Here is a 27381-nt window from a genome sequence, read left to right as displayed (position 1 = left end):
TTAATAAATCCTGTTGTTGAACAGATAACAGTTAACAACATCCAGGCTTTGAACATCTAGAAAATAGGTACAATATCTTCTGTATATCCCCAAGTCCTTGGCATGAAGGATAATAATGGCCAGCACATAGTGGGACCTCAGTGAGTGAATGAACACTAAATAAATGAATGAAAGGTGGAGCAAGGAGAAACCTTCGTGATGCCTTACAGCCCACTTCAGGGCACCATAGGGGTCTGGTGCGTCTTTTCAGCTTAGATAATTTCCTGTCCAGTGTTCATGTCAATAGTTATTAATTGTCAGAAATAGTAGTGTCTTAGAGCTGGTGTAGCATGCAGGGTATTGTAGCTGGGTCTGAGAAAGGAACAGAAGCACCGCCAACCATATTGAGAAAGCTCCTTAAGGGCTAGAACAGTATTTGACTCTTCCGTCCATCTTGCCATAGAGCCTGATTTGAAGTTGTTTCTTCTCTGATATTCCTGCTACAAACTTCTCTCCACTTTAGTCCCACTCCTACACTGCTGTTACTCGAAACACATTTCCATCTCTTTCTTCAAAAACTCCATTTTCCCCATAAGATACAAATCAAAACACCTTCGTGATCTGGTTCCATCCCTCCAATTCAGACTTCTGTCTCTTACCATTGCACTGAAGTGCACCCTCTGTTCAAGCTAAACTGGACTTTTCACTGTTTCCCAAGCATACCTTTTAGGACTTCTGGTCTTCGCATCGGCTGTTCCCTCTGCCAGTGTTATCTGCCCCTTCCCAGCTCTGGCTCACATCACAGCTTCTGTGCTATGTCTTGTTAGATACTCATCTCCCCCACAAGTATGAGCTCTTCAAGGGAAGGCTCTGTTATTTTCATCTTTGTGCACAGACTCTAGCATGTTACTATGCAGTAAGTGTATTTAAACCAGTGAATGAATCTAAACATTATCTGGAGGATTTGGAAATGTGAAGGCTTTTGAAAAGTCCTTTTAAATAAATAAATTTAAAAAAAGGCTAGAATGTCGGTTTCTGAATACGGACAAGTAGAAAGATGCGGCTGTTCTTTTTGTTAATTAGCTTTGTTTGTTGTACAAAACTGAGGTTTTCCACTCAGGAAACATCTATACTATGCCGTGTTCCCTGGCCCCCAGTATCAACATCCAGGGACTAGATTTAATTAAAGTAGAAGCTAGTTAAATTTTGTATGAGAGGAAATGACATCCAATTTCAGATATTATCTATTTAATTATTTCCTGCAGATTAACCATTTGTCTCATCAAATGTTTATCGTCGCGCTTCTGTGTACAAGGAACTGGGCCAAGGGCTTTGGAGCGTGAAAAGATAAGAAGAACACAGGGGCTTTTGTCTAGTGGGAGAGAAAGACATGGAAGCACATTTCTTTAAAACAGGATAAAATATGCACTTACTACAGGTAGTGCTATAGTAGCATAAAGGAAGGTGAGATTATTTCCAGCCAGCTCAGTTCTATAGAAGAGCTTGAATTTAACCTGAGCCTGGAAGGGTCACTTGGGGCTAGGTAGGTAGCAGGGCAAAATGAAGGAGTAACATGGTTAGGGCAGTTCCAAGGAGAGGGAGCCGTATAAGCAAAGGCACTGAGGCAGAAAAGTACAGGGACCAACAGCAGGAGACAAGTACTGCAAGGAGTGTGAGAGTCGAGGGGGAGCATTGTAAAATAAGACTGGAAACGTATGTCAGGATCCTATTATAAAGAGATTTAATGGCGTTTTTCTTGGACTTAATTCTGTAGTAATTAGGAATCATGGCAGATTTTTAAAACAAAGGAAGTACATCACAGCAGCTAGCAGCAGCCAAAATCTGTAAGCACTTACAATGTGCCAAGCACTTTTACTAAACCCTCACCACAACACTTTGAGGTTAGGACTGTTAGTATAACATTTTATAGATAAATTGGAAAGCCCAGAAAGGTTATGTAACTTGCCAAGGATCCACAGCAAATCGGTGGGGACCTGGGATTTAAAGCGTGGAAGTCTTCTAAAGAGCTTGGGTTTAGCCCTGGCCGGTTTGGCTCAGTGGTTAAAGCGTTGGCCCAGAAACTGAAGTGTCCCGGGTTCGGTTTTGGCCAAGGGCATGGACCTTGGTTGCAGGCTCAATCCCCAGACCTGGTTGGGGTGAGGGCAGAGGCAGCCAATTGATGTGTTTCTCTCGTATCGGTGTCTCTCTCTCTCTCTCCCTGAAAAGCAATGGAAAAATTATCCTTGGGAGAGGTAAAAAAAAAAGAACTTGGGTTTTGAATCTAGGACTGATTAGAAGATTCAGGGAGACTCTGAACTTTCTGAATTGTTTGAAAAGTGTTTAGTATATATGAATGTGCAAATTTGTTTAAGAAAAAAACTATAGCTTTAATCATATAAGAGGCATGCACCAAAAATGTTCATAAAGACTGTAGCATCACCCTCTTTTGCTCTCGAGAGTCCTCCCGTGTGTTCAGTGCATTATGTGGTGGCAACTTTATGCTTATGCTTCTTCTTACGTTAGAAGAAGCATAACAATCTGGCATTGCTCAAAATAAAAGGAAATGTCAAAACTTGCAGGAATTGGTATTATAAGTGGCAAGCTATTCCTGATTGTGAGAACCAGAGAAAATGTCCAAGAAGTTCTTTTGAAGGTAAACAGGAGCTCGCCAGGCCTTGAAACTTGCGACTGAGGGCAGAGAGCCTAGCTTTCCACTGGGCAAAAATTATTCTTTTAAATTTCAGCAAAAGCTAAATAAACTCCTGAAATCTGAAATGTTTTTGAAAAATGCCCAGATGCTAATCTGTTTTCAACTGGACCAAGCTGTCTTCTAACTTTGAGTTAGAAGGACTTATGGATGAATGTGTATAACCTATGAGACTGAAAATTCCTTGCAGCCAGCGGTGAATCCAAAGGCAGGTGCCAGGACAAATGAATGACTGCAAATTAAAGAATTGATCAGCTTATATCACTTGAGAAGTCAAATTAATACCTAAATTTTGTTTAGAGTAAACATTTTCATGCTTTAAATATGTACCCTTTTAAAGGTATTTATGTCACACAAGTGTAGCAAATATAATACTTTATTTTAATAGCAGAGATCTGGATTTCCTACTTAATGGGGTTTTTCTTAATATTTTTCTCATCGTTGCTTTCTCATTTTCTCTCTATTTTATATTTTTCCCTGGACCATTTGAAAGTGTCTCATATATACGGTTCATATTCAGATCTTCCCAACTGTAAAAAAAATATCTTTTATAAGTTTTGTAGATTTGATCAAGGATTCAATCAAAGATTCTAAATAGCCATTGGTTGTCATGTTTCTTTAGTTTTCCTTATGAACAGTCTTATCTCCCTGCCTTTTGTTTGTTTGTTTTTTCTTATTTGATATTTCAAATCATTTCCTAATGATTACATTCAGGTTAAGCATTGCTAGCAAGAATACATTGCTTCTCTTCAGGAGGTACATGATATGAGGTTAGGAAGGCTAATTTTATTAATCACTTGATTAAGTTGGTGTTCACTGGACCTCTCCATTGTGAAGGAACCTAATCTCCTTGATAACTAATAAGTAATCTGTGGGGTAATTCTTGAGGACCATATGCATAGCTTGTTCCCCAACAGCCAGCCATTCACCCAGTGGTTTTAGCATTCATTTTTGATTCATATGTGAATCAGTTGTGTTGGAGGTTGCAATATGGTGCTCACTGAGTTTTCGGAGTCACTTTACTGAAGGAAAATTCTCCTTTTCATCTCCATCTCTGTTTGGGGGGAAAAAATCTAGGCCCCAAAGACAGGTGGCAGAAGAGTTGATAAAACTGAAACTTGAAAACAACTATCCAAATATATGTTAATATTTAAAATGTGCAAAGTGTCTTTTTTTTTTTTTTTTTTTACTTTGTGAGCACATGTACAGGAAATTTCCGAGAAGGGGGGGGGGGGCGAGGGAGGGAGAAAGAGGGAGAGGGAGAGGGAGGGAGGGGAGAGAGAAGGGGAGAGAATGAGCATGGGTGCTTAGTTTTGGTGATTTGCACTTAAAATAATAAATCTTTATTGATTCAGATGAAGAAAAACAAATTGCCATTCTTATTTTCTTCTACACTAAGAGAATTCAATAATAATGAGATGGATTTTCATTCAAGAGTCACCATCTGAAAAGATGTTTGATGTTTGCCCTCTCTTTTGAAAATGCCTCAGAAGTAGTTCTTTACGGGGCTTATCAGATTGAAATCGACTGGGCATCAAAACCATGGAATCCTTTTGAAAGGTGGGATAGTAAACAGAAATTGTTTAATAGGGGGATTTGCTGATCTAGGTTTATAATCTTTTTGGGAATTTGTTCTAAGGCTTTCATACCTACTCTGCTCCTGACTGGCTCACTCAGTGACTCAGTGTTATCTGATGAGGGTCTTATTTCACTTTTGAAAGCAGAGTGTTGTTCTCTTTGTTGGGATATTAGGGGGTAGCAGGAAAAGATTGACTTTAGGCAATGCAATATAAAACCCACCCATCCATCTCGAAATTAGAGAGTACCCTGCATGCAATATAAGTTCTCCCCCTTGCAATTCGTAAAGAAAATGTTTATTTTTTAAGCACTTAACTATCCATCCTACCTAAACATTCTTTAAATATTGGGGTAAGGACCTTACAAAGCACTCTCTATTAATTCATTTATAGTTTGCTTAATTTTTTTTTTAGTGGTTTGTAAGAGGATTTTGGACACTATTTTTGTGAGAGGTAGGCCTGGACCTGTGCATCCTCTTGAGCCACAAATTTTCACATTACTATGTCCTTTAACTCTGAAAAAATGATTTGCCTCTGTTTTGTGTGTTGTTGGTTTTTAATGTTTTTTTTTTAACATTGATTTTAGGGAAAGAGGAGGGAGAGGGAGAGAGAGAAACATCGATGTGAGAAAAACATCGATCTGCTGCCTCCTGTACACGCCCCCCTACTGGGAATCGGGCCAGCAACCTGTGCATGTGCCCTGAGTGGGAATCGAACCAGAGACCTTTCAGTGCATGGGACGACACCCAACCAGCTGAGCCACACCAGCCAGGGCTGCCTCTGTTTTGCTGGTATGATATGACCACATGCTTTTTCTCTCTCATTGGGATCCTGCTGAGTGAGAAATTGGCTTGGTATGGGGTGGTCTATAAGATTTACATTAGTGCCCGGCCGGGCGTGGCTCAGCGGTTGAGCATTGACCTAGGATCCAGGCGATGGGGGTTCGATTCCCAGTCAGAGCACATGCCTGTGTTGCGGGCTCGATCCCCAGTCGGGGGCTCTCATCATTGATGTTTCTATCTCTCTCTCTCCCTCTCCTTTTGTCTCTCTGAAATCAATAAAGATATATATATAAAAATTTTACATTAGCTATTCCAATTCTGTGTTTGGTGAGAGTTGAATACTCTCTACCATTACTTGATAAGTTTTCAGACTGTGTTTCTGATTTATCTTATGTTGTTGTTATAGGTTCTAGACTGACTATTTAAGGCAATATCTTGTTAATTCAAGCAGCTGAGCTTTATGGGTTGCAAGACTGAGCAGTTCACTTGAAGGAATGATTTTAGCTTTGAGACTTGAGTCAATGAATCCTGAAACTTATTGGTTAATTAGATTAGCATGTGCCTGGCAAGTACAGCAAGTCTACAAGAGGCTTGAGGTTACAGCAAAGCTAGTAATGTCTTTCTATGACTACTTCCAGTGCTCTTTTTTTTTTCTTTTTTTAATGTTTTTATTGGTTTCAGAGAGTGGAAGGGAGAGGAAGAGAGAGAGAGAAACATCAATGATGACAGAGAATCATCGATTAGCTGCCTCCTGCACACCCTTTACTGGGGATCCAGCCTGAAATCTGGGCATGTGCCCAGACTGGGAATCAAACCATGACTGCCTGGTCCATGGGTCGACGCTGAATCACTGAGCCACACCGGCTGGGCTACTTCCAGTGCTCTTGTGTAGTGGACCTCCTCCAGCCCCAGCCCCAGCCCCAGCCCCAGCCCCAGCCCCAGCCCCATGTATGTGACACAAAGCAGAGAACCATTGGTCATAATTGGCATGCAGCTAATAGCTTCATAGCTTATTTGACACCACAATGAATGAGGAGATACTGAAATATTTGTTTTTAGGCACTTTGACTTGCTTTCTGAGATGTAGCATGACAACTCCAAAGACTATTTAGAATTCTAATTCTTTACAAAGAATATTTATTGTAAGAGCTTGTAGAGTACACTGCTTGACTCACAGAGGTAGGTTCATACTTGTCAAGCAGGTTTATACAACACTGGAAAATGAACAGGACTTACTTAATTAGTGTGGCCAGTCTTTTACAACAGTTCATTTTAGTTGAGTTTTTCTTAGAACTTGACTTAAAATGATAACAAAACTCTGGTTACATGTGCCATGATGGTGGATGTCATCTTTCTTTTAAGCATATCATAGTGTCTATAGTCTAAAGCAACATTAAGGCTCCGTGTATATTTATTTTAAATTTTCAAATTAGTTGCTAAATTCCTCTGGTCTTAGGTTTCTCAGTATGTAGTCACCACCTCACCTGACCCTTCACAGGCTGCTATTTTCTCGTCTTCCTGCCATCCCTGCCACCCGCCAGCCCCATTTCTTCTCTGAACACAGCTGGTCATATAGTCACAGAGAGACCACTATGTGCCAGATACTGTGTTAGGATCTTGCAGAACTATGACCTGGTGCTTGCCCTCAAGAGGTCAGAGTTTGTATAGGTGCATAAGCCCTATAGAGCTGTCTGAAAAGTACAAGTCATGGTGTGAGGTTGGCAGGGTAGGGACTGGGGAATAGTTGAAGGAAAGATATGGTCAACTCTACCTGGAAGGATTAGTCTTCTTGGCTTCATGGTAATCCTGGAGCAGAGACTTTAAGAACAAGTTCCCCTGGCAGTGGAGGACTTGGGAAAGTAATGGGGGACATTGTCCAGGGAATGGAGAAAGTAATCCCTGTTTTGTGTGTTGGCTCTTATGAGAAGCGAGAGTGTCCTATTGGGGAATTTGGCGAGTATAGATTTAAAAAAAGATCTAGGAGAAGCAGCAGCAAGACACTGTGTTTGCTGCTAGACATGGTAGACATGCTGCAGTTTGGGAAGGAGGTGCAGAGGTTGGATCTGTAAGGAAGTGAATGAACATCTTGGAACAGGTATGGTCAAGGGCCTCAAGGTCTCGGTGAAGTCAAAGAGCTAGTGAAGGTGGAGGAACTAGTCAAATGGAAAGGCGTTCTCAGAGAGCTGGATATAAAGTGAGGAATCTGGCTTTGAAGAGAGCCCGGGTGTGACCAGGAGCATATATTGCTAGGAGGCCCTATTCTTGGATCTCTTCCCTCTCTTTGTATTGTCTTTCCTTGGGCAGTATCATCCCCACTGTCTCTCACATATAGCCAGCCCGAATCACATGCCTCACCTCCACACCACTTTATTCAGTGGCTTAAATTAACCACATTTGTAGCTCAAGGAAACTCTGATGGAAAACCTTTTAAAACCAACCTGCCCATGTTGAATTGATAATTCTTTAGTATCCAGTGTGTACCTCATAAGACTCTTCTCACCCATACCTCTTTATAGTCATGTGCTTACATGGCTTTGTCTCTTAAATAATTAGTAAGCCACTTGAGCCCACAGGTTGAGTTTGCTTTTGTTTTGTCCTGGGTAAGCCAGAAAAGTACCTGGCACTCCTGTGTGCTAAGTATTTGTGGAAGGAAGGAGATAAGGGAGTTGAAATTGAGGGAAGGAAGGAATTTGAGACTAAAGAATTATACACTTTACCACATGAACTCTGAAGGTTATATAGGATGTAGCAAAAGCTGAAGGAGAGTTCTTGAGTACCTGTGGAGGTACTCAAGATGAGGAGGATGGTCGTGGTCCTCGGGATGGGAGGTAAGAACAGTAATGCCGAGAGGCCAGGGCAAGAACAGTGAGTATGAAACAGCCTTCTTCAAAGAAGTTGACATTTAGAGGAAAGTTTGATGACAATTGTAAAGCAGTGTCAGAGGGCACAGTGGGGAATGCGCTGGGAAAGGACTGAGCTGAGTCAAGATCTACTGAAACCATAACTTTGAGTAAATATTGCTTCTATGTGGGAAATATCTTTCCCACTTCATGAATGAGGGAAGTTTGGCTTAGAGTGGTTAAGTAGCATTCCCAAGCCTCACATTCCTCCTAAGTGGGCCACTTATTTTATAGCCAAGGCAACACATGCTAGAAACCATCAGGTCCCCCAGGAGCATCAGAACCACTGTCTGGCCCGCTGGTGTGGCTCAGTGGTTGAGCGTCAATCCATGAACCAAGAGGTCACCAGTTCAATTCCCGGTCAGGGCACACGTCCAGGTTGTGGGCTCGATTCCTGGTGGGAGGCGTGCAGGAGGCAGCTGATCGATGCTTCTCTGTCATCGATGTTTCTGTCTCTCTCTCTCCCTCTCCCTTTGTTTCGCTCTAAAAAATAAAAACACACACAACATATTTTTAATAAAAAAAGAACCACTGTCTGAACTCCTGAAAAACTGCCAGTTGAAGCCTTTCCTGAGCGACCAAGCACCTGCTGCCACTTGCTCAAGCCCCAGAAGTTCAAGCAGAACCATACTACCAGGCTGGGAGTCTGATGGGTTATACTGCTGCCTCCTGAAAACAGGGACTTGGGCTAAGGGTAAAATGCAGTAAGAAGGGGAGAGAGGAGAGGAAAAGAACACTTAAGTGTTAGGAAGAAGAATACTACTTAAAATTCCCAGAGAACATGTTTCAGTCTTCTAGATAACGTGTACTTTCAGCCTGAGTCAAGACGGTGAGCCGGGAGAGGAAGACGTGGATTACAAGAATACGTGTTTTGTTTATTGGGGAAAAACGTGACTCATGGGGGCTGTCGAACAGGGACCATCAAGAAGTTTTAAAATCTGGCGATACAAGGCGTTCTCACTCAATGGATTCTTGAGGTTGGATTCTCTTGCTTCTGTGAGAGAGTCTTTTCTTTTGTGTCGGATGGCGGGGGGACTTGGTGACCTTCTCAGGATGCTCTCTTCCCCAGAATGAGGAGAAGACTCGCTGCCTGAGCCAGTGGAAGACCCACCTGACGTTGAGCAAGGAGAGGGCATGGGCGCGGGAATGAGTGTCCTCCGGCTGATCAGATGAGAATGAGGAGGTCTCTGTGGTGCTTGTTCTTTGTTTGCTAGTTGCCTGGCTTATAGTCTGCCAAGGAAATGAGTGAGGAGGTGAGATGTGTGTAGCCTGGAGAACCTGGGGTCCATATTTGCCCATTCATGGGACTCCAGTCCTTCTACCAAAAAGAACCCAACTGTAAATGCAAAGTTTCCATACTCATTAATACAGACACACAGTTTTTTGGCTCATAATTGTTAGCCTTTTCTTTGCTTTCCTATCTTCTCTCCCTCAGTGGTCTTTGGTATTTTCCCTTCAATTCCACCCTCGCTGTCACCCTTTTCTCACTCCTGGTCATGTCATACACCCAGAGGGCCTGCCCTGCTTCGTAGCAGGTAACAGTGCTCCCTGTGTTCCACCCCAGCCCCTCCACCAGGCCTCTCCCCTGCTTGCCTCTGTGCTCACCTCAGCAAGTTCATGCTCCTGAAGCCTTGAAGGAATCTGTGGAAACTGGGTGACATCTTCTTTTTCTGGTGGGTTGAACATGGGCATGTCTTGATAAGTATCATGTTCTTGATGAGTGACCTGAGCCATATCTGGAGGGGTGCTGCTGGACAGCTGGAAATCTTCCTTTTGAGCAGATCTAGGGAACACAGATTCATCATCTTCATCATCTTTCTGATTTTCTAGAAATTCCTCAAGCCTTTGCACAAGCCCATCCAGTTTGCTGAGAGCCAATTGTGTCTTCCCTTTGGGGTACTTGTCTATCCACTGGTTGTCTCCATGTAGATCCCAACTAATGACTGAGTCGGAATGGTTACAGCCCGTATCAACATCCCAGGCCAGGGTGCTGCTGAGTTTGCAAAACTGCTCTGGGGCATCCCAAATTTGGTCTTGTCTCTCCAGGAGTCTCTGTATACTTTCAGTCTGCCATGACCCTTGGAAAGGAGGGACAGAATAGGTTGAAGGACCCTTGAGAGATGTGTCTTCACAGGAGAGTGTGTTCTCGTAGGAGGTGTCCTCATCAGGGTAATAACCCACAGAGAGGCTCAGGTTTGATTCAGAGCTGCAGTCCTCGGTGTCCGCACAATTGCTGCGGGAGAATGAGTCTGCCATGGAGTTCAGAGGCTCAGAATTTAGGTCGCCTTCATCTCAGGAATCTTCAAAAGAAAGAAAAAAATAGATGAGATTGGTGAGAAGAAGAGGGGTGTCATCATACTTAAGCAGGAATATTATCCATTCTTTTTTCTATTTGGAACTATCACACTCCGATAGAGGAAGTTCATCCTATTTTGCAATCTCCAATGAAAGACAAAAGAGGCAGCCCTCTCCCTTTACTTCTACTAAGCATGTTCACCTGATGCCTCACATCATCTTATTACAGTTGAAAGAACTTGTCTTATAAAAGAAAAATGATCATTGTATAAAATTTGAAAAATATGAAGATGAAAATAAATATGTCTATGATCCCATTTTCCAGAGATAAAAACATTTTAGTAGATTTCCTTATAATCTTTCCTTTTCATATGTTCACATAGTTAAACATATACATACTCCCTCCCATTCAACGGATATGATGTCATATCCTTTGGAACAGATTATTTTATGGTATAATATGCAATAGACATATATTTGGCTATTCCGTCATTTTTTACCACTTTCTTATTAATGACCATTAGGTGGTGGTGGTTATTTTAATAAATAAATCTGCATTAAACCCCCTTGTTAGTAAATCTTTGCCTCTCTTTATATTGCTGTATGTGGGCTTAATGGGTCAAAGATCACAAACATATTAAAGGCTTCTGATAGTTGATACCACATAGCTTTCCAGAAAGGTTATAGTCATTTAGACGCCCATCTTCCCACCATCTGATGGCACTTCTTTGTCCAGCTTTTTCTATGATGTCCCAGTAAGTAAGTGGGGGTGAGGGAGGAGGGCACACACACAGACACACACACACACGCACACGCACGTTGCAGACCCTGCCATTCTCTGCTCTGGTGGCTGCCCACGTGAAAGAGGTGATACCAGTTTAGCTCTAAACCGGGATGTTCAAAATCCTTCAGATCCTGAGCCTCAGTGGCTGAAAGTTAAACTGCCAGAAGTCAGTGTTCTGGGACTGTTGGTTACCACAGCAACACAAGGACCCGCCCCCCATTATAGTCAGAAAACTGGAAAGAGAAAGAAGGGATAGAAAGCCACAAGAGCCCTTGCTTCCAAAATATTCTGCCACCATCCCATCCTGGGCTGAAGAGGGTCCCTCCTGAGGGCAGAAGGAAGGTTACTTCTGCCATGGCAGTTGCTTCCCTCTTGTCGTGTGGATGTCTAAGATGGTTGCTATTTTAAGGGACTTTAGAGCCTATTTGGTGAGATGGACATAAACACCCTATTATAGCACAGAGAGGTAAGCACAGCAACAGAACTTAAAAATAACAGTGTGGAAAAATAGGAGGAGGCACCTCATGCACCATGTTGAGATTGGGGTGGGGTGGGGGTCAGGAGAAGCCTCCTGGGGGACATTGCTTCTCACATATTTATGAAGGAAAAGGCTAGTGAGGGGAAAAGCAGGGGTATGGCTGGGGAGAGAGGGTCTTTCAGGCAGAGGGGATGGCATGAACAGGGACACCGAGGTGAGAAACAGCCATAATGTGTAGAGAGATCTAGCAGGGGTCAGTGAGATCATGGAAGAGCCCCCCACACGCCCCCCTCCATTTAGGGAACTTGGATTTTATCCTGTAAGCCTGTACTTGCATAGTAGAGTTCATTTATCAGGCCCTCTTCCAGGTTAATTCAGAGTACATTGAAATAATGGACATGGTTCAGCCAAACAAAACTTCCAGTGGACTTGGCAGCGTGAATGTTATTGGTCGGGTTTAATGAGAGTGGAATCAATAAGTTCGCATTGGGTTGAGGGGATGGAAGGAGAGGAAGTACGGACAGTGGGTGTAGACTATACTCTAGGAGTGTCTGAATGAGAAAGTGAGAGGACGCAGAGTCGAGGTTAGTTTCTGCACCCACCCACCAAATAAAAAAGAGGTGAGGAATTAGTGCAGGGACGAGTTCAAAATACAAAAGGCTGGCTGCTTCGTTTGGAGAAAGTAGGGGTGGGATCCATGCCATGGGCAGATGGGTTGGCTGTAATGAAAGGAGTACATTGTTCCATGATATTAAAAGGGGAAAAAAATGAAGATGGATGTGGAAAACTTTGGAGGAATGCATTGTTAAGTACTGCGTTTTCTTCCTTGAGTTTTTTAGCTAGGCTTTTCCCTTATTCCTGAGATTAAATCTGCTTTTTTTCTTTTTCTTTTTACACCAATTCTGTTAACTGGATCTCTGTTCCTGTTCTCCTTGTTCCCAACTCTATCTTGACAACCTCTTCAGTAACATGAAGTGTCTTGGTCCTTCCACAATTGCTTTTCCTTATCTTCCTTCTTCCTCTGGGCATCCCTGCTGTTCACCAAGCCCTCCCACCCACTCCCAGGCTGTCCCTCCCTTCCAGGGACATCATGAAATTACTGGGGGATTGATCAGATCATAGCTCCCCAGTGCTCTAGCCTCATCACTTTGCCTTCACTGCTGTGGTGTCTTCAGTGGGTACTTCACGGGCAGAGATAGTAAATCTTTCATTGTCTGTTTGCAAATACGGGATTCTGAAGACAAATGTGGGTTCTTATGTAGGACTGAAGGCTCTCAGTTGCGTAGACCAAACCAAAGAAACCTTTTCCATGAGCAGTTACTGCGGCCAGTGTTGTTATAGCAACCTCCAGTCTTGTCTAAACTGAGGCTGTGGAGACTGTTTCTAGGTCAGTTCGGTTATTCTCAGGAAGAGAGTAGGGCATCCACTCAGGGCTTCCTAGGGATGGAGTGCACATGTACTTTGAAAAAGCATATTCTTAACATTGCTTAGATTTGCTTTTGGTCACGTTTTTAAAAATTTCAAGTCTTAAATAGCATTAAAAGAACCCATAGGTTTTTATATTTATCAAAAAGAGGCATGGCTTTAAACACACACACACACACACACACACACACACACTCACACTCACACCCACGCTCACGAAACACTGGTCTGACTTAAAAGCACCTCAATTCATTGGAATCTATCAGTTGTTTAAAGTCTTTTCCAAATATTTTTCTCTGTCTTTATTTCCATTAAACAAGAACTTTGATAGGACTCTCAGATTTTTCACTGTTGTCCCAGTTTAAATTTGTAGGTTCTGTTCACTAAGATTATTTTAGGTGACTCTGTTTCATGAGTTATGATGGCATGATGTAAGAAGTAGGTGGAGTTGGAGCTGGGGAGAAACCGTCTCTACTACCCAATAGAGGCCATCTGGCAAGTAGCCACAGACTGCTCACCACCCTCATGAGTGATTGCGGACCTAGATTAATCCCCGGGGGTGTAAGTCAGGAGCAACATATTCTCTAGCATTTGTGGTGCAGTTACTACATGCCAGGTCCTGTCCTAAGCATCTTACATGTGTTTGTTAATTCTTACAACAACCCAGACAATTAACATTATTTGCTCTGTTTTACTGAAGAAGGAACCAAGGTATGACCAGTTATATAACTTGCCCACCATCCCAGATCATAAACTCTAGAACAGGGGTGGGGAATGTCCATCCCTCAGGCTGTATATGGCTGGCAAAATCATTTGGTCTGGCCCTGCCAAGGCCTCATCAAAGAGAAGCAGTTCCAGCCGTCTCTTTAGGGGTGAGTTAATGAAATGTTTGACCAAATATAGAAGGTTAATTTTTTTTACATTTATCTTTATTGTTGAAAGTACTACAGATGTCCCATTTTTGCCCCCCAATTGACCCCCTCCGTGTCGCTCCCACCCCCTCCTCAGGCCTTCACCCCATTACTGACTGTGTCCATGGGTTATGCATATATGCCTATAACTTCTTTGGTAATCTCTTCCCACCCTCCCTCCTTCCCTCTTTCCTCTGAAATATGATCATCGGTTGCATGCATCAATGTCTCTGGATCTATTTAGTTCGTCAGATTCTTTTGTTCATTAGCTTCTTCTTAAAGAAGACCCTTCAACATTTCCTGTAGTGCTGGTCTGGTGGTGATGAACTCCTTTAGCTTTTTCTTATCTGTGAAGTTCTTTATCTGACCTTCAGTTCTAAATGATAGCTTTGCTGGGTAGAGCAATCTTGGTTGTAGTTCCATGTTCTTCATCACTTTGAATGTTTCTTGCCACTCCCTTCTGGCCTGCAAGGTTTCTGTTGAGAGATCAGCTGACAGTCGTATTGGTGCTCCCTTGTAGGTAACTAACTGTTTTTCTCTTGCTGCTTTGAAGATTCTCTCTTTGTCTTTAACCTTTGGCATTTTAATTATGATGTGTCTTGGTGTGGGCCTCTTTGGGTTCCTCTTGTTTGGGACCCTCTGTGCTTCCTGGACTTGTAAGTATTTCTGTCCCCAGGTAAGAGAAGTTTTCTGTAATTAGTTTTTCAAATAGGTTTTCAATTTCTTGCTCTCGTTCTTCCCCTCTGGCACCCCAATAATACGAATGTTGGGCCTCTTGAAATTGTCCCAGAGGCTCCTTATACTGTCTTCATATTTCTGGATTCTTTTTTCTTTTTGCTCTTCTGGTTGGGTGTTTTTTGTTTCCTCATGTTCCAAATTGCTGATTTGATTCTCAGCGTCCTCTACTCTACTGTTGATTCCCTGTAAATTATTCTTTCAGTTCGTTTAGCCTTCATTTCAAATTGGTCCTTTATTATATTATCAATTTTCTCAGTTATTTCCCTAATAGTATGCTTAAACATCTTTATAAACAAAATTCTGGACTCTGTATCTGTTAGCTTGCTTGGATCTATTTCATTTAGTTCCTCTTCTAGAGATTTCTTCTGTTCTTTCCTTTGTGACATGTTTCTTTGCCTCCACATTTTGGCTGCTTCCAGATGTTTGTTTCTATGTATTAGGTAGAGCTGCTATGTCTCCTGGAATTTGTAGAGTGGCTTTGTGGAGTAGGTGTCCTGTAGGGTGCAGTGGCTCAGCCTCCCCAGTCACCTGAGGTGGGCCTTCTAGGTGCTTCCCTGTGTGGGCTGTGTGCACTGTCCTGTTGTAGTTGAGCCTTGGTTGCTGTTGGCGTCTCTGGGAAGAATTGACCCCTTGGCCAATCAGCTGTGAGGACCAGCTGTAACTACAGCCAGAGAACTGCTGTGCTGGAGACACCCCTATGGAGCAGGATTTACTTCCGTGGAGCTTTGGTGTTCACCAAGTGCGCCCCTTGAGTGTGTCCCTCGTGGATGTGGTAGGGTTGTAATCCAGTGTGGTCGAGTCTGACCACCAGGTGCACTGTCTCTGGGGCCTCCCGAGAGGTGCAAAGTGAGCCTGTGCCAGTGCCTTGCCCAGGGCCACCCAGCATGAGCTACACAGCAAACCGTAGTTGGCTGCTACTTGTGCTGGGCTTGGAGGTGTCCAGGAGAGGCCAAGCTATGAGCCAATGCAGCTGCCGCTAGTGCCAGACCCTGGGCCACTTTTCAAGCCCTATGGGGCAGCTGCTGCTTGTTGGAGAGATTTTAGGAAAGTTTTAAGCATGACGCTCAAGAGGCCACTTGCACAGAAAAGCCCCTGGAAATGGTCTGGCTGAGCTGCAGGTGGGGAGGGGCGGAGCCTCCGGGAATCCCGGGACGGGGCCAAAGGTATGGGTCAGGTGCTGGTGATTCCAATATGGTGCCTGCCTGTGGGCTGTGCGGGGAGGACTCGCCAAAGGAGCCATGGCCTCCGCCAGCCCTTCTGCCTGGGAGGAAGCCGCCCCTCCTGCTCTCTCCCGGATCTCAGGCAGGTTAGTTCCTCCCCGAGTGTCCCAGGTCCTTTCAGGCTGCTGCCCGGCGCTGGGCTCAGGGAGCGTCCGAGTGAGTCCGTGCCAGGCCCTTAAGAGGAGCTGCTGGGGCTCCCGCAGCCTCTGCGACCCTCAGGGACAGTCCCCACTGATTTCACAGCCCGAAGTTGTGGGGACGTCTCTTCCCAGCCCTGGAGCTCTGTGCTGGGGGCCTGCTGTGGGACTGGGACCCCTCACTCCTCTGGGAAACCCCCACCACTGAGATTCCCTCCTGGGTTTCAACCTCGGCACTGGGTGTGGGCCCCGGGCCCTGTCTCCGGGATCCAGCCCCGATCCGCCCTTGTCTCCGCCCCTCCTCCCGGTCTCGATGCTCCTTCAGCTCCCTGGTTGTGGGGCTTCTGTGGAGCTGGATTTCAGGAGGCTCTGAGTGATGGTGGTTCTGTATTTTAGTTGTCATTTTGATGTGGTTGTGGGAGGTGGCGGGTGCAGCTGTTACCTACGCCGCCAGCTTGTTTCCTCAGAAGGTTAATTTTTAAGTTGATAATTTTGTATGGCCTAGGAATGACGTTATAAATATCCACCTGGCCCTTGGCAGATAAAAGGTTCTCCACCTCTGCTCTAGAACCTGGATTCAAATGTAGGCAGTCTGGCTCCAGAGTGCCTGTTCTCACCCTCTACACGTGTGGTCTTGCCTTTCAGGAGGCTACTGCCCACCTCCTCCCTGGAAGATTCTTGGGAGAGTTGACTCAGTCTATAATCAAACCTATATCCTGATTCCTTGAAAGAATCTCCTTTGCATAAAACAGTGTTCTAAAATACCTGTAAGAGGTGGTACACAAGACTGGCCCAAAACAATGGCATCCCCATTTGGGGCAGACTAAAATGAGATTTAAATGAAGTATTCAGCTTCCTCTTTGGCATAATGAGGTCTGGATCCCTGTGCTCTGGCTTTCCATTTAAAACTCTGTGACTGCCTTGCAGAACACTGGGGGCCTAGAAAAGAATTCATAAGTGCCTCTCTTTTCCTGCAGCTGGAGTGAAGGTGAAGGAAAAGCTGTATGTTGTACTGGTACCCATTGAAATAGAACACTTTGAAATAAATATAACATTTAAGTAGGAAAAAATTATTACTAGACTAAACTACCAAAGTTTAGGGTGATCTGAAAGACAAAAGACTTCAAATGGGGGCAGCCTCAGAGAAAACTTGAAATTTAAAAAAATTATTTATACCATTTCTCTCTTTCTCCCCTCCCCCCCACACAGGGTGACCCCAAAAATGTATACATACTTTAACAGCTGATTGTATTATATTTTGAAAATGAAATGCATTTTAATAAATACTGCCTTTATAATTATTCAAAGTATGTATACCTTTTTTGGGGACTCTACACACACACATACATACACGTATGCATATATATTTTCATTTAAAATATGTAATTTAAACAGTAAAAGTCCCTGAAACTCCTATTTTGCCCCAGAAAAAAAGAATAATCACTGTTAATAATTTGATATATGTTGATTAACTTGAGTATTTTTTTCTGGAAGTATCAGTGACACACATCAGCCTTAGGATGCCATGCTGAAGAGTGTAGTCAGTTCTGAAAGACAGCTTTCACCTCTAATAACGGATCAGGGACTTCAGGTTTTCATCAACAATACTGCTTGTGTTCATTTCTTTAAGGCCTTAACTTGACTTGCTGGTCTAGCTTCTCTTGGATCACAGTCCTATTATCTAAATTGTATAAGCTGGCTCATCATTACCTTTACTCCTGAAGCAAAATCGTCCATCACAAAGCCACTCGAGGTTTTAAAATGATAGTTTGTCGTGAATTTACAATGTTTTAGGCCTGAAGCCAGTAATAATGGTAACTTGAAAATCTGGACCACTTCCTAAAATCCATTTGACTAGATGGAATTTGGAACTTAAATATACAGAGTAGGAAGCTTATAAGTTAGAAGTTAAGCTGCTGTGATGGTTAGTTTTATGTGTTAATCTGACTGGACCACAGGTTACCCAGATATTTATTTGCTTAAACATTATTCTGGGTGTGTCTGGGAGGGTGTTTCTGGATGAGATGAACATTTGAATCATTAGACTGAGTAAAGCAGACGTCCCTCCCAGTGTGGGTGGGCATCGTCCAATCCTTTGAAGACCTGAAGAGAACAGAAAATGAAGGGAGAATTCTTTGTCTGTCCGACATTTGAGCTGGGACATTGGTCTTCTCTTGTCTTTGTACTCAGACTGGACCTGACATCATCAGCTCTCCTGGTTCTTGGGCCTCTGGACTTGGGCTGGAACTTACATGATCAGCTTTTCTGGTTCTCGGGCCATTGGACTCTGACTAGCAAAATATCATTGGTTCTCCTGGGTCTCCAGCTTGCCAGTGGCAGATCCTGAGACTTTTCAGCCTCTATAACTGTGCAAGCCAGTTCCTTATAATAATAAACCTCTTTTTTTTTTTAAATTCATGTGTGTGTGTGTGTTTGTATTATTGGTTCTGTTTCTCTGGAGAACCCAGACTACTGTTGCTACTTATTTATTTTTTTTGAAATTATGAAATATTTTTAATCATACATAAAGAGGCATCACGGACCCCATGATATGATGCAGTGAGGACCCAACATCATTTCTGTGGCAGTCTTGCCAATAATGCATCCTCTTGACCTAATCATGAGACAAACTCCAGCTGTGAGACATTCAACAAAGTAACTGTCAAGTGTCAAGGTCACAAAAGGCAAGGAAAGACTGAGAAACTGTCACAGACTGCAGAAGACTAAGGAGAAACAACAGCTGAATGCACTGCGGGATTCTAGATGGGATCTTAGAATAGATAAAGGATCAGTATGTTTACTTTAGTTTATAGTATTATATATACCAAAGTTAATTTCCTGGTCTGATTATTTTTATGTTAAGATGCTAATCTTAGGGTGAGGGATGTATGGATACTGTGTATGCAACTTTTCTCGAAGTCTAAAATTAGGTCAGAATAAAAAAAATTTTAAAGAATACGTAAGTAGAGTAAATGGTGCAACAAAAACCTATATACTTATAACTCATTTTGGTCAAGTCTTAACATTTTGTCATAGTCGATCCATTATTTCTTTGAAAAGAAAGAAAGCATTCTACATAACACTTAAGCCCCCTTGTATTCCTTCTCTGCTTCACTTCTTTCCCCACTTCTGCCATGATCACTGTTTTGAAAATGATATTTACTGCATGCATGCTTTAATACCATTTTACAAATTAATGTATTGTTTTACTTTTGAAGATGAAAGACAGTGTAAATATGAATTTACATCATACCACTAAGCTGTACACTTAAAAATGGTTAAGATGGTAAATTTTGTTATGTTTATTTTACCACAATAAAAAAAAATTGAGGGAAAAATCCCCAATGTAAACAGACTGTAAGGGGTGTGCTTTAGAAAAGAGGAAGTCCCTTATCCTCATAGCTTGTTTTGTTTTATAGGAGTTATTGTGACAAGGTCATTCTTTTCCCCCAATCAGATTCTTAGCTGAAATATTTACAGTGTTTATTTTGGGGGGTGGGGAGAGGACCAGTGCAGTTTCCTATGCTCTATTTGTATGTTTGTTCCCAAACAGACACAACTGTATCAAAGCTCATGTGCTTCATTAGTGGGAAGTATGGTGAAGATAGTGTCTTGGTGGAGGCAGAGTTCAATGATTTTGAGCCTCTGCTAGGTGCTTTCACATGTTTGGTCATTTAATTTCCATGACAACCCTCCAAATGGTGTGTTTTCACCCCAGTCTTAACTTGGGCAGTTCAGAGGACCCAGATATGCCTCCGGAGTCCAGAGGCCCTCCTGAGCTAGGTGGCTGCTGCTGCTGAGAACTACCCTCAGCTGGTAATACCCACTGGGTTGATATGATTATTTAACAGTGACAGTAGATGGGAACTATAGGTCTCCTTTTTCACAGCTTCACCTCCCAGGATTGCCATGAAAGCAATTCATTGACCAAATTCTGCCACACAACCAACCATTTAATGGCAAGCAGACCTGAAGACATTGAGCAGCCTTGTTTTGTAAGCTCTAGAACTGTGCCGTTTTGCAGGGTAGCCACTAGCCACATGTAGCAGTTGTATTTAAAATTAAATAAGCCCAGCTGGCGTGGCTCAGCAGTTGAGCATCTGCCTATGAACTAGAAGATCCCAGTTCGATTCCCTTTCAGGGCACATGCCCGGGTTGTGGGCTCGATCCCCAGTGGGGGTCGTGCAGGAGGCAGCTGATCAATGACTCTCTCATCATTGATGTTTCTATCTCTCTCTCCCCCTCTCCCTTTCTCTCTCTGAAATCAATAGATATGTTAAATTAAATTTAAATTAAATTAAATTAAATTAAAAACTTGGCTTTTCAGTCACACTAGCCACATTTCAAGTGCTCAGTGACCACCTGTAACTAGTGGCTACCTTATTGCAGAAGACAGACAAAATATTTCCGTCATCACAGAAGGTTCTATTGGACAGAGTTGTCCTGGAGTTCCCTATGCTCTGTCCTTTTGTGTGTTCCGGTAGCACTCTGAACAAAAGGAAGTTTCATTAGAGGAATATGGGACAAAATTCTAGCATCAAGATTAAGATAACTTTACATGTTGGGATCAGGTGACAATATTTCATACGAAGCATCTAGAAACAGGACTGGTGGAAATCTTCCACTGAAGGCACCGTTTGAAAGGTTTAATAACTGGGTTAGATAGATTCTTATATTTAGTTTATGTAAGTGATAATATCTGTACAATACCAAAGCCCATCATGAGTACCTTTTAATTGATAAAAAAATCACTCTGGCAGCCATTAGGCTAAACAACAACCCCCCTGGTGTTCATCAGAGAGAAACATAGTTGATTTGATTTTCTGTTTATGTAAGCTTTTAATTTGTCATTCAAATGCTATCCACCCGAGTATAGGTTAAAAATAATTATCACCTTTGTTTCACAACTGGCCATTTTGAAGCATTTTAAAAAATTGCAATGTAACAGATTGAGTCTAGATTGTTTCATTCAGTCTTTACATCAACCCTTTCCAGTAGGCATTGTAGGCATTAAATACCTCATTGGGGCTTGACGGAGTTCTTCAAAGTCCTGTGGCCAAGATATTGCCTAATGGAGCCGTTGCCTCTTTATTTCATTAGTGAATTTCATAAGCGAGAGCTAAATGCAAATCATTTATACAGTTGCCAAACGTAACTTACAGCTTTTCTTGTTTTATTTCCTAATGTCAAGGCTCATACCTACTTCAGGCCGAGACTGATAGTGCCTCATGCAACACCAAATACCAGAACCTTCTAGGCTTCTCCTAGCTCTCTGTTAGAACACTTCGTGTTATTTCTCAAATTTTTAATTAATTTAACAACTGTGTCCCTATCAAATGAGTGCCTTTCAAGTTCTAGGCTACTTCTAGCAGCAGCAAACCCATTTTTCACCTGGCTTTGCTTCATCTATAAAATTGAAATAATAATGTCTTTCTTGCAGAGTGTTTGCAATGATTAGTGATTATATATGTGGGATGCTTGACAAGTGGTTTATTTTTATTCTATAATTCAGGAAACTGAAATTTCTTCCTCTTTCATTGGCACCGCTCTGGGGAAAATTTTTTTTTTTCCCCATTTTTTAAAAATTTTCAAATGTCAAAGGTAGCCTCATTTCCAGCCCTGGTTGAGTATAAAACTTATGTGTGCATATAATAATCATACTTGTTTGTGTGGTATCTGACTATCTCCCCCCTCCACCCTGTACCCCCGGACTGGAGCCTCCAGGAGAGAACGGCTAATCCATGTTGTTCCAGGAGGTGTCTGCACCCACCTCTGGGATTCTGGAGGTCAGGGGGAACCACCAGAATTAGCACCCATTTCCTTTGTATCATGTACAGGGGCCACACTGGAGATTTCCTGTTGGGGTGGAAATGCCCAGAAGGGATCCTTTTAGGGCTAAGCAGAGGTCTGGTGAAATGATGTCATCTAAGCTAGCCGTTCAGACACCATAGCTGCAAATTGAGGCCAAAAGCTCTCCCTTTGGCACCACTCTATTGGGTAGACAATACTCGTGGTGGGAAAAGTTTTCCACAAGAAATCTTGGGGGGAAAGGGTGCGGAGACTGTAGATGTCCTGGGTGCGTTTAGTTGTCTCAGAGGAAACAGAAACCTCAGACTCACACAGTTTACCTTTTCCTCAGAGGACGAGTAGTCAGGTGCTCAGAATGCAAGGACCTTTTTTCTAGTTCTCTCAGGGCCTGCAGAGGAAGGCGCCAAGGTGGGCGTGAGGGGTAGAGATCTAAGGAGACATGCTCCAGGCTGATTTCTCAGAGACAGACAGACTGCCCTGCAGTTCCCCGACTAACCCAGTGGGAGAAGGTAAGAGTAGGGGGTAGCCTACAGTGTTTTTCTTACATTCTGGAAAATCAGAAAGGTGGTGCCTGAAGAACAGATGACGAATGAATGCGAATAGGAGCAGGAAATGTGAATGCCTATTATAAATAATAATTCAGTTTAATTAGAAGGGAACTAGAAGAAGAACAGAATGGGAACAGGTGAGTCTAGGGCGGGGGCTGGGGCAAGATGCAGGTAGGGTATTTCTCTGCATCTCTCTGGCCATTTATCTTCAGCCATACAGAGTTCATACCAGTAGATGCTGCTTTTGGCCAAAACCTCCCGTCCCTGCTCCCCCTCCCACCTTTAAATGATTTACCAATTCAAGTGCTTTACATTTCTCTCCAGCCTTTCCTTAGCACAGATAAAGCTTTCTCTCCACGTGCCTGAGGCTAAATAAAATTAAGCTACAGGAAGTTCCCCACCTCTGGCTCAGATCTCCCCCAGCATCTGTGAATAGATGCTCTTGTGTGCTTGCACAATGGTCTCTATTCAATTATGAACCACTTGTGCATGTCTCCTCTTGGAAGATAGTTTGCTACCCAGGATGCATTTGTGGTGGCCGACCAGCTTAGGAACTGGTTAATGAAAATGATGTTGATTAATGAAAATAACTACAGGAAATGATCAAAGCTCTTTCAGATATTTTGAAGATAAAAATAAGTTTTTTTTTTTAATTACAAAAACAGCACTTGATGATTATGGAAAATTAGAAGATACAAGATAAGAGGAGGAACTATTTTTAATAGTCTACCAAAGACAAAACTTTAGATGTAGAAATCAGACCGATGGTTGCCAGGAGCTAGCGGTGGGAAAGTGGTGGCTGCTGCAAAAGGACAAGAGGGGATAGAAATAATCTCTACCAGCACCATCCAATAAAAATGTAAATCGAGCCACAAATGCAAGCCAGTACCTTTTAATTTTCCAGTTGGTTACCCAACTGTGTACATTTATTAGAACTCAATGAATTGTACACCTAAAAAGGGTGACTTTTACATGTTAAGTATACTCAATTAAAAAAAAAAAAAGAAGCCAGTTTTCTGCTAGCCATAATGAGCCAATATAGGTTCTTCCCATGAACATTTATTAAAATTATCCCCTTAAAATGAATCTCGGAAATGGAATTTGGCAATTAAAAATAAAAGTAAGACAATATATATACAAGGCTGATAATTTTTATAGACACCTCAGATGTGTGCATGTCTGTTTTTCCTACACAGCTTACTTTAGAAAGGACTGGTGAAAATTTAATTAGTACAGTTTTAAAAACAGAATTTGCGTGTGTTTGACAGGATAAAGATGAGCACAAATTGTTTTGATAAAGACCCAGTGTTAATTCTAGGAAAGAGCTTGTCATTTCTGTTTCATACCTACTTTTCTTGCAATAGTATTAAAAGTCACTCGTCTCCGGACTTCCTTCTGCTTCTCTTACATAGCATGCTTTGTAGTAACTATTTTGACAGTAGATCTGTCTGTAGGCATATTTGGGGTGTGTATGGGGGGATGGAGCTCATACCTACTTGATAAGAGGAGGTTGTGGAGAAGTTGGTTGTGGAGCAGTAAGTTTAAATTTAGAACTAAAGCCAGGAAATATTTTTGGTTGTGGAACAGTGTGTCACGAGTTATAAATAATGCCATTTGCCATTTGGCAGCTATTTTGTTGTTTTCTTTTTACACCTAAAAAATCCATGTTTAAATTTTGTTGAAGCTAATGTAAACATTGACAATTTACAAATGAATAAGTCCGGGAGAAATAGGTGGAAAGAATATCTTCTAAAGAGTCTTAAAGTCCAAATTCCTGGACTGAAAATAAAAAGATAAAATTCGTTGCCCGGGTGGGCGTGGCTCAGCAGTTGAGCATTGACCTAGGATCCAGGCGATTGGGGTTCGATTCCTGGTCAGGGCACATGCCTGGGTTGTGGGCTCGATCAATTGATGTTTCTATCTCTCTCTCTCCCTCTCCTTTCCTCTCTCTGAAATCAATAAAGATATATTTTAAAAAAGATAAAATTCATTAGGGCTGGAAAACCAATCCCATAAGTATAGGTTGGGGAAGACACGCTGATAGGAAATTATCCCACAACATTCGTAGAGCACCATATGGAATGGCCTTGTTTTAAAACTTGACAAGCTGCAGTGTACATGAAAGAAATAGACCCCAGGTTAAGAAGGTAAGCTCTTCTCATTTTTGTTTCTTCTTAGCTCAGGGCTGAGTTCAGTGCTCAAGAAGCAATTAATCTAAGTCTGTCCTTTTCGAGATGAATTTTGTCTACCTCAGGGGTGATCAGATTTCAATGAGCATTGAAAATGCAGATCCCTGTCCCCAGAACTTTCTAGTTTAATAGGTAGAAATGGGGCCTAGAATCTGCACCCTCAGCATGCCTTGTCTGGTAGACTCCACCTTGAGGAACACTGATTTAGAACAACCAGTTAGTCTTTTATTAGGTTTTCTCTGTATATTAGACACTGTAATGAATTCAAATAAAAAGCAGGATTCCTGTTGTGAACATGTTTAAGTAGCTTACAACACAAGGCAGGATTCTTTAGTGGGACAATCGGTATGAAGTGAAGGAGCCCAGAGCCCGGAGGCCATGCCACCAATAGGTGACTCAAGAAGATGGGTTGGATTCAGTTTAGTGGAGACGAAACTGGGTGTTTGGGCACCTTGAGGGAGATAGTGTGAGATCCAAGAGGAAGCGTGGCATCACCTGGGGAAGGAACTTTACTTTGATATCAACTGCAATTGTGAAGCACCAAAGAAATTTTAACAGGCAAAAAGAAATATGGAAATTAAGAAGGCGACATGAAGGAAACGTAATTGTCAGTGGTACTTCAACTTGAGTGTGCATTAGAATCACCTGTTAAAGCACAGACTGCCGAGTCCCACCCTCAGAGTTTCCAATTCAGTAGGTCTGGGGTGGGGCCTGAGAATTTTCATTTTTAACAAGCTCCCAAGTTCTGCTGATGCTTCTTGGTCTGGCAACCACACTGTGAGACTCACTGCTCTTAGCGAATCTGGTGTCTTGATGTATCACAAATCTCTAGGTGAGGACTGGAGAAGATTGTAGGGCAGGATGGAGAAGGAGATGGTCATCCAGGAGTTGTGTGACCTACAGCTCCTATCACAGGGGCTTATCTTTTCCCTCTTTTCTTCTGAGATGTGTTTACTCTTAGGGCAACTGGTCCAACCAAGAACACTCTGGGATCGGGGACAGGTATGTGGTCATCGAGAATAATTTGAGAACTACACATCTCATATTCAGCACATAGCCGCAGTGCTTTTACAACTCTGGTCAAAATCGTTTTTCTCAGATTTTATAAAGAAAAATGTAAGAATGGTAGATCATATTTTAATACCAACTTTTACTAGAAGGCATATTAACCCACTGCTCTGTGGGAGTTTCAGTTCTAAAACTGAGCTCATGACCTTGACCCCTCACTCTTGCTCCTTCCTGTATTCTTTATAAAGTGTCATCATCTGCCCAGTTTTTCATGGCACAGGCTGGACGTCTTCCTGGACATCACTCCTTCTCTCTCAGACTTTCTTCTCTGCATCTGGTCACTCACAAAGCCCAGTCAGTTCCATCTTCTAATACATCCTGTCTACTTTGCTGTCATCATTTTGTCCATCCACCGACTCTCACCTGGGCCTTCCCCCATCTTCTCTGGCTTCCTTCTGATTCATCACCTACATAGGAGCCAGGAAGATTTTTTTAAGAAACACAAACCCTATCATGTCACCCCTGTGCTTAAGACCCTTCCACGACAGCCCTGTGTATGTAGGATAATCTTTAGATTCTCAAAATGGCCCACATGGACCCTGCATGGCATGGTCCCTGCCAGCATTTCCCTTTTTGTTCTTTAAACTCCTATCCCAGTGACTGTTTCACTGCCTGAACTAAACATGTGTGAAACCATGCCCTTTGCTGAGGTGGTTCTGGACTTTATTCCAAGGGTACCCATGGAGAAGGAGGGGTATGTCGGCCCTGCAGGCAGATGCGGTCCTGGTGCTGGCACAGGCTGGATCTCAGCCCCCACTTGCAGGGGCAGGGCACCCTGTGCAGGACCCAACCTGCTTAGCCAGAATGGTGACCCTGACTCGAGATGTCACTTGGTTTGCTTCCAAATTAAAATAGGTCTGTTTGCCCTATTTAGAAGCAGAATCCTGGACAACTTGTGGCAATCCCTGATAGCCTGGTGATGTATTAGTGATCATAAACATGAAAAGGCTTTTACCATGAAGCTGCACAAACTGTTTTTTGCATAACGAGGGTAACATGTATGTGTCTTGAAAATATACCTGTGCTGCTTGCTTGCTAGCCCTGCCTCACAGTTGAAGAGCAGGGGTAATTTACAATCTAGAATGTGTTTAACTGCTAGCGTCTAAGTTTGGAACTGAATACTTAAAGCCCGCAGACTACTGTGGTTTTAGTGTGTGGAGGAGGGCCTCCCACTCGGAGTGGCATGACATTCTTTCATGTGACATGTTTGCTCTTGTGAAAATGACTTGAAGTATGTGAGACCTGGCAGGAGAAGAAATGGGAGGATACCTAGTTCTTGGTAGGCATGAGTCATCTTATAAAAATTTAAATTGAACATTTTATTAAGCAGTTTCATTGTTGGTACAAAACTATTTATCAATCCTAGATTGCTTTGATGTACAAGTTATATATCCACATATCCTCTGCCAGGATCCTGCATAAATCTCTCCCTGACCAAACACTGAATAAATACCATTATGATAATTTTGCCTTTGATTTGGGGGACAGTTTTGTTTCTTATTTTCAAACATGGTGTTGAATATTGTTTTTGTCTTTTTGTAATCTTCTTTCAGCTTTATGGATGTGCCAACATTTTACTTGTGGCAGGAGGAGTATAAGAAAGTATGAAAAACAACCGCACATACGCACTATCTTTGTAATTTCAAAACTATGGACATTCTCTGGAGGTCATTGCAGGGTCACTCAGTAGAAATAGGGTTTGAATCTGGGAGCAAGTAATTGCTCTGCAAATGTTTGTGTTGAAATTGAAATTGCTGAATATGCTGCATCTAATAGGATTAATGTATCATGTTCATTACTTGGTTATAAAAGGCAATTGTTGAATGTTGTCACTG

The 27381-nt window shown here is 42.5% G+C and overlaps 2 protein-coding genes across 6 annotated transcripts in view; one reads left to right on the top strand and one right to left on the bottom strand.

Moving 5' to 3' along the window:
• PPFIBP1 (PPFIB scaffold protein 1) overlaps window positions 1-27381 on the top strand; it is a 156964-nt gene that overhangs the window by 56940 nt on the left and 72643 nt on the right. The gene's annotated exons all lie outside the window — the stretch shown is intronic.
• C2H12orf71 (chromosome 2 C12orf71 homolog) lies at window positions 7058-10201 on the bottom strand. The gene is made up of 2 exons (XM_087813777.1): window positions 9551-10201; window positions 7058-7180 (listed from the first exon to the last, which is right to left on the bottom strand). Exons 1-2 carry the CDS (start codon window positions 10199-10201, stop codon window positions 7058-7060), a joined length of 774 nt encoding a protein of 257 aa, XP_087669903.1.

Source organism: Miniopterus natalensis, chromosome 2 (assembly GCF_054644295.1).
Source record: "Miniopterus natalensis isolate mMinNat1 chromosome 2, mMinNat1.hap1, whole genome shotgun sequence".
Classification (NCBI taxonomy): domain Eukaryota; kingdom Metazoa; phylum Chordata; class Mammalia; order Chiroptera; family Miniopteridae; genus Miniopterus; species Miniopterus natalensis.
This window is presented reverse-complemented; position numbering and strand designations above follow the sequence as displayed.

What these genes read in the sequence shown, in the direction of transcription:
- C2H12orf71 (XM_087813777.1), bottom strand. Translation starts at nt 10,201, where the DNA reads ATGGCAGACTCATTCTCCCGCAGCAATTGTGCGGACACCGAGGACTGC. An exon ending in AGGAGCATGAACTTGCTGAG is followed by an intron (nt 7,181 to 9,550) that starts GTGAGCACAGAG and finishes CACCTTCACTAG; the next exon opens with CTCTTTGACTTCACCGAGAC.